Source organism: Rhododendron vialii, chromosome 9a (assembly GCF_030253575.1).
Source record: "Rhododendron vialii isolate Sample 1 chromosome 9a, ASM3025357v1".
NCBI classification, from domain to species: Eukaryota; Viridiplantae; Streptophyta; class Magnoliopsida; order Ericales; family Ericaceae; genus Rhododendron; species Rhododendron vialii.
The window spans coordinates 6139193-6154529 of record NC_080565.1 but is presented as its reverse complement, the minus strand read 5'-3'; the positions used below and the strand labels follow the sequence as shown (position 1 = coordinate 6154529).

General features: G+C 37.6%; 1 protein-coding gene across 2 annotated transcripts; it reads left to right on the top strand.

Annotated features, from left to right (window-relative positions):
- The first annotated feature begins 1680 nt into the window (after positions 1–1680).
- Positions 1681–14880, top strand: LOC131300725 (plant UBX domain-containing protein 11). 2 transcript variants are annotated; one of them, XM_058326691.1, is made up of 9 exons: positions 1682–1862; positions 4532–4631; positions 5978–6030; positions 6408–6489; positions 7771–7836; positions 7914–7981; positions 8877–9624; positions 13209–13484; positions 14325–14880. In XM_058326691.1, exons 2-9 carry the CDS (start codon positions 4532–4534, stop codon positions 14540–14542), a joined length of 1611 nt encoding a protein of 536 aa, XP_058182674.1. In that variant the 5' UTR covers positions 1682–1862; the 3' UTR covers positions 14543–14880. The 2 variants fall into 2 exon arrangements, with proteins under 2 accessions (XP_058182675.1, XP_058182674.1); XM_058326692.1 differs by lacking the exon at positions 13209–13484 and having other exon boundaries at positions 1681–1862.
- Positions 14881–15337: the final 457 nt, after the last annotated feature.

Sequence of the window (15337 nt, the reverse complement as noted above, 5' to 3'; positions counted from 1 at the left end):
ACAATAATCAATAAACCTACAAGAATTCTTGACTACGACTCAAAAGTAATTACACTAGCTAGATTCTCTTGTGTGTATCTCTTTTGTACGATACTTTACTATCATATCCTATCTTTTTTTCTGTCACATTTCTCTCGTTTAAAATTCCTTCTCTTTCCACCCAAAATAGAATTATTCTCCATTTACCCAAAGGTCAAAAGGCTCTATTTATAAGCAAAAGATGAGAATCGAATCGGTTCAAAGGGTCTTAGGCCGGTTGGTCGTCGAAGATTCCTATAGCCTGAACACTACACTTACGATGAATTAGAAGACTATGCTATCAGTGACAAAAAATTTCCGGTCAAACGTTGGTTATGTATGAAGAGCATCTCCATTCCTTACTCAAATCTTGACTCAAACTCAAATTTGAGTAAAAATCACCCAAAAATCTCCTCCACTCCTTGCCCAAACGGCCAAACCTATCCCAAATTTGAGTTTTACTCAAATGTTTCACCAAATCTAATATGAACCAAAGCTTTTACCCAAAATTTCAAGGGCTATATTTTGGTAGCAAGAGTTGGTGGGTTGTAACCCTAGGTCGTCGAGCCCTCACCACAGCTCCTAGATCACAACACCAGATTTGTTTGCAAAAGGAAGGAGAGGGACTTGAAGCCAGATTGCAACACCAGATCGCAAGGAGTGGAGATGGAGGCGACTGGGATTTTGGTGGTGGTGGCAATGATGGTAATGGTGGTGAAAGAATGAGATTTGAGTAAAAGTACATGAGTTCTTGACGGGGAAGCCTTCATACCAAATTAAGCTTTTATCCAAATATTTACTCAAATTTAGATAATAAATTTGAGTAACGAGTGAAGATGCTCTAAGGTCACCTTTGACCTTGCGTATGACACCTATCTCCACATGCCATGTGCTGGGCGCATAGTATGGATGCAAAGAGTAAATGGTCAAACCTTGCGTACGACATGTTTAACCAAGTCAATGTTTTCTTTTGGTCAAATGCGAGGTTGACTCTATGATCTAGGGTCATATTTCTTGAAACTCAAAAAGACTTGTGTAGAAATCAAACAAAGAAATTAGGTTCTCTCCCTCTCTAACAAACAAATCCGGTTCTACTGAGAGAAATTTGTATGCTCAAAAAAGGAAAAAAAAACAGTGACGGTGAGTAGCTGCCACTTTCCAAATAAGGACTCACATGATTCGTACTCCCTCCGTCCTAAATAAGTGTCTGGCGCGCAAAACTAGGCTTTCAAAAAAATACATTTGTTTCGTTTAAAAAATTATTTTTTTTCCACAAATCAATAGATAGCAATGAGTTCTATTATATTGTGGAAAAAAATTAAATTTTTTAATAAAAACTATGCATATTTTGTAAAGCTTAGTTTTGCGCACCGAACACTTATTTAAAGACGGAGAGAGTAATATCTAACAAGGGTAATATTGTCAAGTTATTAATGTCTTCGATTGGAAAAATTCCGACACATCCGCATACGTTATTCTTCCGTCAGTTTTGACGGAAACATAACTAGTCTCACTTTACTGGTTAGTTCGAGGGTGTACATATCTAAAAGTTGAGTAGGGAGGGTATAAGTGATTTTCGCTCAAAGTAAAGGGGCGTAAGTGAAAATTCCCCTTATTTATTTCCCACTCAGATCCTAAACCGGGTTGTGGACTGAACCGGAATATCCGTTGCGACCCGTCACGGTATAACGGTGAACCGATTACTTTTGTTCATCTTCAAGGGCAGGAAAATTTCGTTTGTTTTCCATTGCCGATCTCTGAAGCCAGAGGAGGGTTTTGTGATTTTGGGGAAAAAAAAAAACCCAGTTCAATTGCTCGACATATTACTGCTCTTCTTTGGCCAGGTCTCTCTCTCTCTCTCTCTGCATTTTTTAACGTATCCCATATGACCCATACTTAACTTTGATATCGTATTCTTTTTATGTTGTTGTTGTTGATCGGGATATAGTAACTTGTATTTTTTATTTTTTTTTATAATTTGATGTCCGGGCCAATTTGCACGCACCTCGAAATTCCGGGGTCCCAGGTCTTGAAGTTAACAACCGGGATATAGTATTCGTAACTTTTGTCTCAGATTCTGTTTCATCGTTCTTTCTTGGTAACTTGAGTGTACAATTTGTGAGTTCTTATTGTTGTTATGAAAGAATTTTGCTCTGTGGCTTGGTTGTGATTTCTAGGTTTTGGAGTACTGAGAGTTTGAGTTATTGTATATGGTATTTTGGGTATATTGTTTTTCTCATTAAGTATTTTTTCTTGATTTTGGTGTGTTGATATGCTGTTGAATATTCGTAACTTGTGCGTCATAATCTGTTTCATCGTTCTTTCTCAGTAACTTGAGAGTACAATCTGTGGGTTTTTATTGTTGTTACAAAATAAATTTCTCTCTCTGGCTTGTTTGTGATTTCTAGCTTTTGTAATACTTAAGGTTGAGATCATGCAAAAATACTTTTGCCCCATTTGCTTGACTGGATTAGAGCATTCGATTGGATTTGGATTACAAATCTTAGAGGTCCAGAAATCCGGCGTGCAACACCTGGTAGGAGGATCACATATCTATTGGACAACTAATCCCACACGACATGGGCTACCAAAGTACTTCTGGGGGGGGGGGTGGGTGGTGGGGGGAAGGTTGTGTAATATGAAATCCCCTCACTATAATCTGGTGGAGTTACTCCTCCTATGGGTTTATCCTCGCACTATTAGTGTGGTACTGCGGTCAATCAAATGAGTCCTTGGAGTTAATGATATGAGAGAGAAATGAATCATCTCGTTGAGAGATAATTAGGCATTGTAGAGATTCTATAGGGGAGTCAAAACTTTAGGTTTTACAGAATTTGATTCTGCAAACCAAAATATAATAGCATAATTAGTAATTCTAAGAAACTTAGAAAGCTGATTTCGGACTAAAAGCAGCAGCAGAAGCATTGGCAAACTGATACGAACCTATCTTTGAAAACTAAATATAAAAAAAAAAAAAAAGGAGAGAAGAGCCCCTCTTCAAGGGGGAAGACCTCTAATTGGCTCAATTCGAGGAGAACCGACCTCCTGTTCTTCGGAGTAGAAGACTTTTAGTAATATTCAAAGTCTTCTTAGTGATAAACTAACGTGGTATTATACAAGAAAAGATAACCTTTCACTAACTTATTACCCTAGAGATAGGAAAACTAACTTATTCTAGTATCTATCCCTGTTACCATAACTCACTCCTACCATTTCCTGATTTGTAATATTTGTAAAACAAATACAATTTTTTTTAACCAATATGTGCGTAAGAATGTTTCCCCTTCACGATTAAAGTTGCTCTCAAGAGTGGGCTTTTCGCAACATCCACCAGGACCCAAATTTGTAAGATAGAGATTCTATAGGATGAACTACTTGCCTTTTGAAAATAGAGTTTGATGGACTTGCGCGCTAGTCTTTGATTCTCACTAATGTTTCATTTATTTTTGCGAACTTCGAAATAGCAAGCAAGCCTTAGAGAGTTTGAGCAAGGTGTGGGCAGCCCTAATTGGTATATCGTCTTTGATAATCAACTATACTCATGAGAATCAATTTTCTCTCTTCCAACTTTAGTCTTTGATCCACATCTTAATCACATTAAGAGATTTATTGAACTGGTTGGTGCTCTTGATCATCTTCAAGATAATTGCCTTCATGTCTTGTATGTATATCCTTGTGTAGTGAATGCACTACATCTTGCAGTTGATACAAACCTACTTGTAAAACCTATTAAAATAGAAATATGAGAGACAAGAGTCCCACTTCGAGGGGGGAAGACCTCCAATTGGCTCAAACGAGCAGAACTGAGTTCTTGTTTTTCACCAGTGAAGACTTCTGATAATGATTCAATTATGTATTGTTTTGAGTTCTGAGTTTTTTGCTTATGTTTGAGGTAAAAATCTTATTTGTTGACCTTCCCCTGAAATGCTTGGTCTCGTTTTGGTTGCTTATATTGCCAAGTGTTAGCACACTAAAATTTATCTCAATATTTTCATGATCAAAATGATGCAACCTTCTCATTAATTGAGTACCAAAATTAGCAGTAGCTATTTTCTTGTTTTACTATAATAATTTATCATTGTCATCCCTTGCTATGAAATGGAATTTAAAATCTTGAGGTTCATTTTGGGAGGATCAATATTTTTTCCCAAGGGTGCTGAGTTTTTTTTTGCAGCTGGAGCAAGCAGACCCAACCCTAATTGTCTTCCTTTTTTCTTTCTTGTTATTTTGTGTCACGTTGCCTAGTTGCTTTTTAGACTATGCTTGTTCAGTTATTTACTTCTACAGCATTTATTTCGACACTGAGTTCCCTGTAGACTCTGAAATAGTCCTTTTTAAGATTTGTGTAAGGTAAAAACAAAGTCTGGTCAACATGTAAAATTTTCATCCTCAAACTTTGAATGTCATCCATGAATTGAATTGCATACCTGCATATGAGCTTTCTGTGTAATGTCTCTCTCCGGGGGGAATTCCCATATCTCCTAAATATTCTTATTATTTAATATAAAAACAGATGGAAAATTCTATATCAGCTCTGGCTTATAGTGGTTCTATTTCTGGTGCAATTGCTGAGGCCAAAATGCAGAAGAAACTTTTTGTCGTGTACATTTCAGGTAATTCTTTTTCACATGATATTTGATTTCATATATGGGTAGGACACAGCCCAACGCAAGGCAACAAACTTAAACTATTTTCTTAGTAATCAACCTTTTTTCTTATCAGCTTTTAATCAACCTTAAATAGTACATCAAGAGAGATATTATTAGTAGCCCTATAATCCTAACAACAGAAGGATCCTAGAATCCTAGAAACACTTCAAAACATAAACCTATTAGCATCAAAATATCATAATAGAATACTTTTATAAATCTATCTCACTAAGTGTTGATAATCATTAGTGATAATACCAAAAATAATTCTTGGACCAAAATCTTCCTTTGGCATAAAGGACCTTTAAATTCCCCATCATTCTTCTCAACAAAGAAAAAGAACTCGACCTCAAGTTCCGGCTGAAATATTGCGATCTATGAATCTATCACTCCAGTGGATCAAATACTTGAATCACTAGCTGCTTGGCGTTCTTCTTGTGCCAATTGTTCTCAATTCTGAAGCTGTTGACGAAGTTGACTAGGCACGAGTAGAATACGCGAGTAAATCTATGTAATTGGTTGTTGAGGGTCAATAGAAGCTGATAATTTGAGTGCATCCCTGTTTTCAAGGGCCTCTTCTTTCTGCATGGGAATCTCTTTGTGCTTGAGTCTCGATGAATAAAGTATTAGGCTGTTGTAGATACAGGCTGCTATGTGTTACACGTATCTGGAATAAGAATGGAAGGAATGGTCGGTCCTGTACAGGATGTGCTTTTCTTTCAGTTGTTTTCACATATTTATTTTCTCACTATCATAATGCCTCTTGAGTGTCAATTACGGTTAACAAAGTATTACGCTGCTGTAGCCACTGGCTGCTGCTATGTGTTACATATACAGATTATGGAAGAAACGGTTAGATGTTTAGGCTGGGCTATTCATTCAGTTGTTTTGACATACTTTATTAGCCATATGATGTTACGAGCTACAACAAGACTAGTTAGGTTACATGGAATTCTTAGCATTGAGATCCTGCTTAAGCAAGATTGTCATTAGCCTGTTGGAGCTCAGAAGTACGTGACAGCGAAATTTATTCAGATCTAAATTTCTCTACTATTGACGACGTAATGGTCATTAGGCTTGGTGGGTGAGAAATATCATTCTCCATATGATTTGCACTTTGCTGGTGATTCTACAATGTTAAAACGACTTCCTTTCATGCACTTGTTTTAGGACTACGCAAGCAAATGCTTTTCACCATGAGGGATAAATTAATGCCTAGTACTTCTAGATCTGGAACTTGTTGATGTCTGTACAAGTGTACCTGTTCTGGTTATGTATGTCTTGATTCCCTTCTAATTTTGCAATTGTAGGCGACAATGTGGAGTCAACTCATTTGCAAGAGTCAACATGGATGGATTCAAAGGTAAAGCATTCTTCTTCCTTTTCCTCTTTTTTATTTTATTTTTTTAACCTTTCTTTTCACTTAGTTTGTTTCCAGGATTTATTGAGGTGAATAAAGGGTAATGGAAGGAGAATGGAAATAAATGAGAAAGCTATTTTCTTTGCTTTTGAAACGAGAAGAAAACAGATATGCATTTCTTGCAAATTTATCTTTTTGTTTGGTTATCTATAAGTAATAATTAATAAACAAGTACAAGCAATTTCATTGCCCTTTTCATCCTTCCCTTCCACGAATCCTGGATCCGAACGTAGCAGCAATAATTGTTTTAAACATATATGTGGTATTTTATTTTTGTATCCCATATTCCCATGTTCATATAAATTGCGTGCTGCTTTTAGGTGGCAGAGTCAATATCGAAGTACTGCATTTTATTGCACATCACTGAAGGGAGTACTGATGCAGAAAATTTTTCAGCAATATGTATCCTATGGTGTGGCATTTTCCCTTTCAAATTGGATGAGATACTTAAAATTCTGAAGTTAATTCCATTCTTCCCTACTTGTTTATTGGTATTGAGCTTAGTAGTTTACGTTTCTCTCCGTGCTAATTAGCCAAAAAGGCAGTCTGAAATATGTCTGTTTCCTGTCTTTAATGCATCTAGACATGGGTGCCGTCATATATTTTGTCTACTAGCTAGGTAGGTTTTTTCCCCTGTAGCATAGTATGTTAATTTTGTATTGTTTTTCCTGGAGATCACATGACTTGACTATATTATTCCCATATATCAACTCGGTATGTGTTGTTCTTTCTCGTTTCCTCTTCCCCTTCTCATGATCTCCATGGAAAATAAATCTATGCATACTAAATTTGTTCATGAAGTATTCAAAGTCATATATTGGCTCAATTTTTAGATACTAATTTCTGTTGAAGATGAGATTGGCTTCTTTTAGGTAATGATGATAGGCTTGGCTATGTTCCACCTTTTGGATCTCATTCCAAGTATTAGATAATTTTCATTTCCTTTCATGTGGCCAAAACATTTCCATTTGTTGGAACCCACACAAAGGCCGTGGACTGGGAGTGAATACTTAGACTTGGCAATAATTGTTTTGATTTGAATGGGGTATTGGCATAAAAACGGTGACAAAGATGTGTTGCTCACTCTTGTGTAATCTATATGTGTGGGCCATGCGAGGTGGAGCCATCTCTATAGATTGTATAAACCAGCTCGAGTCCATAAGAGGGAACAAACTACCAAGTGTTGTGAAGAACTTATACCCCGCATTGGTAGGATGCGTTATGTCGGAAATGTACCTGGTGGCTGTATGTGAGTTCTCATCTCTTCCTGGCAAAAGCGCATTTTAAATCGAACAGTTTCATTACTGTTTGGGATGCGGAATTTATTTGTGGCCACTATTTTTCTATTGTTTGCCACATATTTTCCTACTAATTTGTTCGAATGCAATCCAGCTTCTTATTAGCCTTCTTGTGTTGTGTAAATTCTTTGTTGTGGTGGCCAGTTTTTGTTCCATAAAAATCCTTCAAAATGCAACACGTCAAAATCTTTTCTTTTGAGCTTCATTTTTCCAGGGGAATATTATCTTTCCCTTATTAAATGCTTTTCCGGTCCTCACTTGCGTGGCCTTATTTTGCTGTCGAAATTCGTTTGCTGTTATGTTTTGTTTTCAGTGAGTAGTGATCTTAAGCATTTGTTAATATCTAAAAAAATGAAACATGTAATCCTTGCATCAACCTGCATAGATCCACAGAAACCCGCACCTTGCATAACAGCTATTGGATACAATGGAGCTCAACTTTGGCAAAATGGTATGATATTTCCTTAAAATGATTTGGGGAATCATGCAAGACGATTATATGTTTCTTGAAATTGAATGAATGTGCAGAGGGCTTTGTTGGTGCTGAACTTCTGGCTTCCACTCTTGAGAAGGCATGGTTGGGTCTTCATATCCAGGTATGTTTTACATAGGATTGTTATTGTTCCTCAGCACATCTGAAGAGCATGGGTCATACTGCAGAAATCACATTTCGTGGTAGGGATTCCTGTGCTCTCTGTTTGAACCACACTCTGAGCTCCTGTGGAGGCCAATCTTTTTAATTGACCTTGGATTGGCCATGTTAGTGATCATACTTCTAAATTCAAGTAAAAGTGTGAATTCTACTCGAACAAGAAGTTTGGTTTAAAAAAATCCTTGAAAAAAGAACTAAAAAATGGTTTAAAATGTGGAAATGTGTTGTTCTGTGTTGATTGGGTTGCTTAAATGGATATTAGGCAAATGGTGGATTTTGATTGAAAAATTACAATAAGCTCTTCCTGGGTGCGTTTATGGATAAGTTGCACTGTGCTACCTGGTCGTGAGGAATGTGTTTGGCCTTTCTTAACTTTTTTTTCCCTCTGTATTCGGCTTCTATTTTCTGCTAGTGAAGGTTTTTGAGCTTTTTGGTGAAAAGATTTCAAATTTTTTATTTTTTGGCGGTAGAAATTAGAAAAGTAAAAAAATGAGGTCTAAACTTGAAAATAAGTTCAGAAATAACACAGATAAGCCAAAAAATCTATCTGTTTTGGCTTATTTTTGCTTTAGTGAACTTTTTTTTTTAACTTGTGATAAAAAAAATCACCCTTTTCGATTCCACTCGTCAAGACGAATTGAAAAAGTAAAAATATTAATCCAAAAACTAACAGAAGTTCGGAAACACCAAAAATATCCATTGCAAAAACTAGTTGTTTATGGCACCAATATAGTCCTTGATTCATAATCAACTTCAGAAGATAATAGATTGCGTGCTCCCCAATTACTACATCCTAGAGTTCCTTTGGAATGAGGTTTGTTTTCTTGTACCAACTACAGGAAACTACTGCAACTTTCCTAAGTGCTGCCCTTGCGTCTAATAAATTGGAACCACTTCATACCAACAGTTCTAATACTGCTCAATTTGAGGAAGGAAGTTCTTCAAGCTTGGATGTTCCATCACCTGATGTTGACAATCATCCCCAAATTTTTGAGGCTAGGGGAGTGGATAGATCAGAGATGGAAAATGATGGGTCAGTTTCTGCCCTTGTTCCAGAAGTTGGTGAGGCAGTACTATCCACAGGTTCAATTACAAGAGCCAAAGAAGCACTTAATAGTGTAGAAGTAAAGCAAATTGACGATGGAGTTGATCGTCCTTGTTATAGTTCTAGATCTGTGGTTGATCATCATTCAGAAGTTATAGTTGAAGCCTCTCAATTGATCGCCAATGAGGCAACTGAAGCTGTGCAAGATAAAAAAGCCAAAGGTTTAAAGGAAGACGAAGTTGAAGTGGAAGTTAAAACTGGAACTTCTCAAGTGACTGCTTTCAAGTCAAATGAAGCTGTACTAGATGAAAAGGTGGATGCTATAAAGGATTACAAAGTTGAAGTTCAAGAGTCTTTTTCGAGTCAGTCAACTGATGTTCACTTGAATATCCGATTGCTTGATGGTGTTAGCCTACAAGAGAAATTCCTTGTGACCAACACTTTGAGAATGGTCAAAGATTATGTGGATGAAAACCGAACAAGTGCCATGGGCTCCTATGATCTTGCTATTCCCTATCCTCGCAAGGTTTTCAATGAGCAAGGTATGGGCATCTTTCATCGGCCAGTTAAATTGATTTTGAGCTTAGCACGTTGAACTGTAAATGCAAGGACCTTTTTTTGCTGCTACTGTTTGTTCTCTTTCTATTTTCATTGAATCAAGGTCTAGTAACATCTAGGGTTATCATCATTGTTTTCTACAATATTACTTGAACTGATGACGATTGTCGAACTTGGACATGTGTCTCGAGTCATATAGTGAGTTAAGGACTAAACAGTTTAACTCACTAGTTTCCTTTTCGTAGGATACATGGACCAATCCAAGATATTTGGACATGGGTACCAGGATACTACTACATGCTTAATATAAAAAAGTATCTTAGTTTTCTTTGAGATTCTGCCTATTACATAGTTAGTCAACTAGGTAAAATCTAGTAATTATCGAATTCTGTTGATTTGTAATATTAGTTTCCATTAGTTAAATAATCATGCGTTGGTCCATTTAGGCTTCAGCCCCATATGTGTACGTGTTACTCAAGTATTGGAGACTTGGAGTTTTAAGGCTGAGGAAACTATATTACTAAAAGTCCATTCTTTTACTTTTGTTGTCTTGCTGAAGTTATTTGTAGCCCAACCTCCTCCTCTTCCTCCTTTGACGGGACATCACTCCGATCACTAAAACTTTGTTTTGCCTGAACTGAGATTGTTGTGTCAGACACAGATCCCATGACCATGTCAGTATCATGTTGTGTCGACATTTGGACAGTTCTTCGGGAGTGTTTGACATAAAGGCTAAAGCTACTTATTATAGAACGCGAAACAATTACAATAGCTAGAACGCGGAGCAACATCATTTCACAGGAAGTAACTAGTAAGGTATAATGAGAATCTTGAAAACTTTTGGAGATCGAGACCCCCACAACCACTGCCGATCGGTCGTAGCACCGCCTCATCCTGTTCACACTGAGAAAATCATGAGCTGGATTTGTACGCTTACAGGTCTAGCTTGGGGCTTGTAGCAACATGCAATCAATGACCATCGGTCCAAAAAAAGGTCAAGCTCTCGCTTCAACCAATTTTCATTCATTGAGATTGTGTTCACCTCCTCTAGTGACTGGAAAAGAAAGAGGATATAAGCCCCATTCACCTCGTTAACCAAACCTCCAACAAGGATGTCCAATGTCTATTGCACTATTCGTGCACCACCTTTCTTCTCTAGAAAAAGCTGTACTCAGGCCCAATTCCTGCTACTAATTTCCTAAATCACCTCTTCCCATAAAGACCAATGCTTTGTATGGATTGCTTTTTGAAAAAAAATTCTCAAATCAAAAAACACTCATTATCCCTATTTTCAATCATTACTCACCCCTATATGCAATCATTATTCTCATCTCTCTCTCACTCGCTCTCTCTCTCTCCAATCATTACCTTTACTTCCAATCATTACTCTTATTTCTCTCTCCACTCATAACCCTACAAATTTTTTCAAAAACTCATCCAAACACAGCACATTTCACCTCCACTTCACCGTTGGCCTTTCTAGAATTGCCCCTTACCCTTCTTAGCCACGAACCACAGTTAAACACTGAGATCTTATTACACTGTTTTTGTCATGCCCTACCGCAATCACCAAATAACTTGGTCACCATCAACCAGCCACTCCATCCTTAACACCTAGAATCTGCTTAGTTACCTATTGTTTCAAAAGCTTAAGCTGCTAGGAGAGGGAGCCAACAATGTATGTCAAGCTATTCAACACCGTCTTGTGCAACCCTGTCAATATTGGTTCATCGATAGGGAATGCAAAGGGAGTATAAAGAAAAGGATGGGCACATATTAAATTTGAGAGTACACATTAGAAAAAGTTAGTCAGTCCAATGGCTTCAAATAGATGTTTACAGTTTGTTGAGAATGGCTCAGCCACTGGATGTAGCACAATGACACAAGAATCTCATATTATTGGATGTGGCAAGGATGTGTGTGTTTATAGTTTAGCTATCTAGTGTCTACCCTTCCCTCCTTTTATGAAATCATCATGCTTATATTTCAGATCATTTTTTTTTTGTAAGGCCTAAGAGTTGAATGTTCTTAAACATTACATTTCATGCTAAAAGAGCAGCCAAATATTGATGTTAAAGTTTCCTCTCCTCTTGCGGACGGTTCATAAGTATGAATATCCAAGATTATGGATACCCGTTTTATGTCTGTCTAAATGGGTCAAGCATTCGTCCTAGAGTGTTTGTGATTTAACCTGAAATATATCGCAGAAAATAACTAAAAATTGCACCATCTTTATTAGATGGGTGTTGGAACATCGATTGAAGATGGAAGGATAGAGAGAATAGAAAGGGAAGAAAGCCTAGTCCGCTAAGGGCCTTGAAACCACAAGGAGAACAGAGAGAAAGCGATGAGGGAAACCCTGGAATACCTAGGGGCGTTGAATCCCATGAATAGAAGAAGAGAAGGGGAAGGGAAACTTAAAGCCGCAACCCACAAACGGACTTTTCAAGATTTCTCACATATTGGTCTCCTCTCAAATGAAAGACTTGAATCCTATTTGTAGACTATTCAAAATGCTCAAGTCTGAAGTTATGAAAAATAATCCTACTTTGGGATTATGACGACTAATCAGCAACATTCATTTTTCATAATGCATCAATATGAAAGGAGCCATGTCTACAAATGATTTATTTCTCTATGAAGTGTCTAAGCTTCTCTGGATTTGTGCAGTCAATGAAACCCCACAATTGCACAAGACTTGTGAAGTCTAGAGAAAGAAGTTGAAAATATCAGGACCTACATCCATATATTTGTTGTTGGGTCTGAGTAACTATGATTCTTAGAGCATCCCTATTCTAATAAGCAAATGGATGCGGATAAACAAATTTAACAATGCTCAAAAAACACCCCACATTGTAATAAGCAAAATTACAAGTTTTTTAGCAAAAACCAAATTTCACCCATTCCATAACCAAACTTAACAACCTTTACCAATAACCAAAACTCAATAACCAAACTCAAAACTCAATAACTCAAAAACACCTCACATTGAAATCCTCTCATCGAAACGAATAATTTGGTATGGTCGGGTGCGTGATTGAAACTCGTTTGCGATTGGACAAATGTGCATTGTGTATTGGGGGGTTGTTTTGGTTAGGGATGCAAAAATAACCATTGCAGAGGTAGAGGTTGTTAAGTTTGATTATGGACTAAATGGATAATCAAATGCTGACATGGCACATTTTGGTTATTGGTTTTGATTATTACCATTGCGGATGCTCTTAGGTGCCGTATAGTTTCATTGGATTTCCTGAATTTTTCTTTGAAGTATGAATCCTGTATGATGTTCTGCATGCTTGTATTGATTTCAGTGCTCTGTGTGTGTGTGTGTGTGTGTGTGTGTGTGTGTGTGTTTTTCCATAAATATTCAGAGTGAACGTGTCAATGAAATGAGTGTTGTTTTAAATTAATTCCATCTAGAAATGTGTCGAACTCTATGGATTAAGGTGTTGCTTGATTTGCCATAAAACAAAATTTTTCCCTTGGGGTTGGTTATGTCCCCTAAATCCATAAAAGGGGCTTGCATGCCAAATATCTGTCTCTTATTGTAGTTTCAATGGTGGTGCAGATTTGAATAAAACATTGTCAGAGTTGGGTTTGTTTGGCAGACATGCATTGATCGTGGTTCCACGTAACCGATCAACTGTTTACCCTAGAGCAGGATCGTCATCCCCTAACCAAACAAATTCCGCCACTGGTCTTGATTCTTCAAGCAAAGGCAATGAAGGATATTTTGCATTCATGAAAAGGATTTTATCCTATGCAAATCCTCTCTCCTATCTTGGTGGTGGTGCCAGCCCATCAAATTCTGCACAGGAAACCCAAGGCAACATGTGGGAATATGGTGAGTTTGTCTACCTGTTTTCATATTTTCTGCTTAGATCTCAATGAGAATTGCTGGTTAGTCTTAATAAAACAGACGAGGGAAGCCTAAAAGACGGGTTATCACTGGGATCAACGGAAACTCTGGAAGTCTAGCATTTGATTCTGCTTGGCAACACTTTCACTTACCCAATGCATGTGCCTTGTGGTGGGTGGTTACAGCCTTACTGGTATTCATGGTTTACCCTGCAAAGGCGTGTCAAAAAGTGGCCCTTTCTTGAAGGGGTTTTCTCATTACATGGAAAGAACACAGTTGTAATAATGTTTCACACCATAGCAAAGTTGAAGTTTATCATTCTTCATCGGGATGTCTTAACCTTGGTATAATCCTTCATTTCCTGCTGCCTCCACCCTTTTGGGGTTGCACTTTTTCTTCGTATCTTTGCTTCAGATGCTCTTTACCTATGTCAAGTTTGACTTTTTCCCTTTCATAGCCACACCCCCATGATCGTGAATGTGTCAGAGAAGTGTATCCCGAGTGATCTTGCATGCGTCATACAAGACTTGTTACTGCTTAATAAAATGTACAGTACACCTATAGTTAGATAAGTCCCTCATTTTTTGAAATTACTACATGGAGGCCTTTCCACTTGGTTAATAAATTTCATGATAGTTATGTAATAGAAACAGAAAACTTTTGATAGCGTGCAGAGGTAAAGCTTTCGATTTTGTAGTCCGTTCCTTACATTGCAATCTCTGATTTGATTGGTTTTTTTTCCTTTTTTGTGCTAATCTCCCTATGTGTTTTCTATTTTTTTGTGGTTAATTTCTAATCTCACTTTCTTGTTTTTCTCCATCGTAGGTCCAAATCCCGCACTGCAGAATAATGCCAGAGGCACAGAGAGACCTCCTACCACCGGCAGAAATAACAGCAAAAATAGTCAAGCTACATCTTCCCGCTTTGGAAGCAATATTCACACACTAAAACACGATGAGGATGATAGCCGGTTTACAGACCGAAATGCCTTTTGGAATGGAAACTCTACACAGTATGGCGGGGACAACAACGATGGGAAATAGTATTTGGCAGCACAGCCCTCCAACTAATATAGGCTCTGACCATGTCGGTTTGAGGAGCTTTCTTCTATGATACCTTGCTGAGCAAAAACAACTTCTATGGCAGCTTTGTTTTAGAAGAGCAAGAAACTAATGAAACTTTCCTCTCTGTTTCTTTTTTTTTCTTTTTTGCAGATGTCGACGATTATATTTTATACTAGGCCTTGTAATAAGTTCTCCTGGATGTGTTTCTATTCATGTTTGTACATAAACTCATATAGAACTATGTGTTCAATACGGATGTCAATGGAATTTCAAAGGTTCCAGTAGTCAAATAAGGCAGTTGTAAGGGGTTCGTGGCATGATTCGTACTTCCCAATAGCTTGGGGTACAAGTTCTATTTTTGGCAGCTCTATTATATTCCAGCCCTTTTTCTTTGGGTAATGAAGGATGTCCCGGCAAGTTTACGTGCACTTCAGACTAATTCTTGTAACTCCTTCCACAGGTATTTCACATGCTTGTGTGTGGGGATCAGAGTGCCCCAAGAGATGCTAAATCTGAAGCCAACCCCTCTACATACTAAATCGAACCTGAAATCTTCGGGGGAGCAAACCCCTAAATCTCAAGCCAACCCCTCTACATGCCATAAAAAACACTAGCGTAATTTGGTATGGTTGGCCAAAGAACTGCTTGTATTTTCCTGGGTAACTTTCGAACCTTTTTAAGAGTCTTTCTTATGGCCATTTTAGATGAGGTCTGGACTCTGGTGCAGGGGAAAAAAAACTAGCGTTATGCACGGGAAAGGGAAAAAAATAATAA

What these genes read in the sequence shown, in the direction of transcription:
- LOC131300725 (XM_058326691.1), top strand. Translation starts at nt 4,532, where the DNA reads ATGGAAAATTCTATATCAGCTCTGGCTTATAGTGGTTCTATTTCTGGT. An exon ending in GGTTGGGTCTTCATATCCAG is followed by an intron (nt 7,982 to 8,876) that starts GTATGTTTTACA and finishes TACCAACTACAG; the next exon opens with GAAACTACTGCAACTTTCCT. An exon ending in AGGCAACATGTGGGAATATG is followed by an intron (nt 13,485 to 14,324) that starts GTGAGTTTGTCT and finishes TCTCCATCGTAG; the next exon opens with GTCCAAATCCCGCACTGCAG.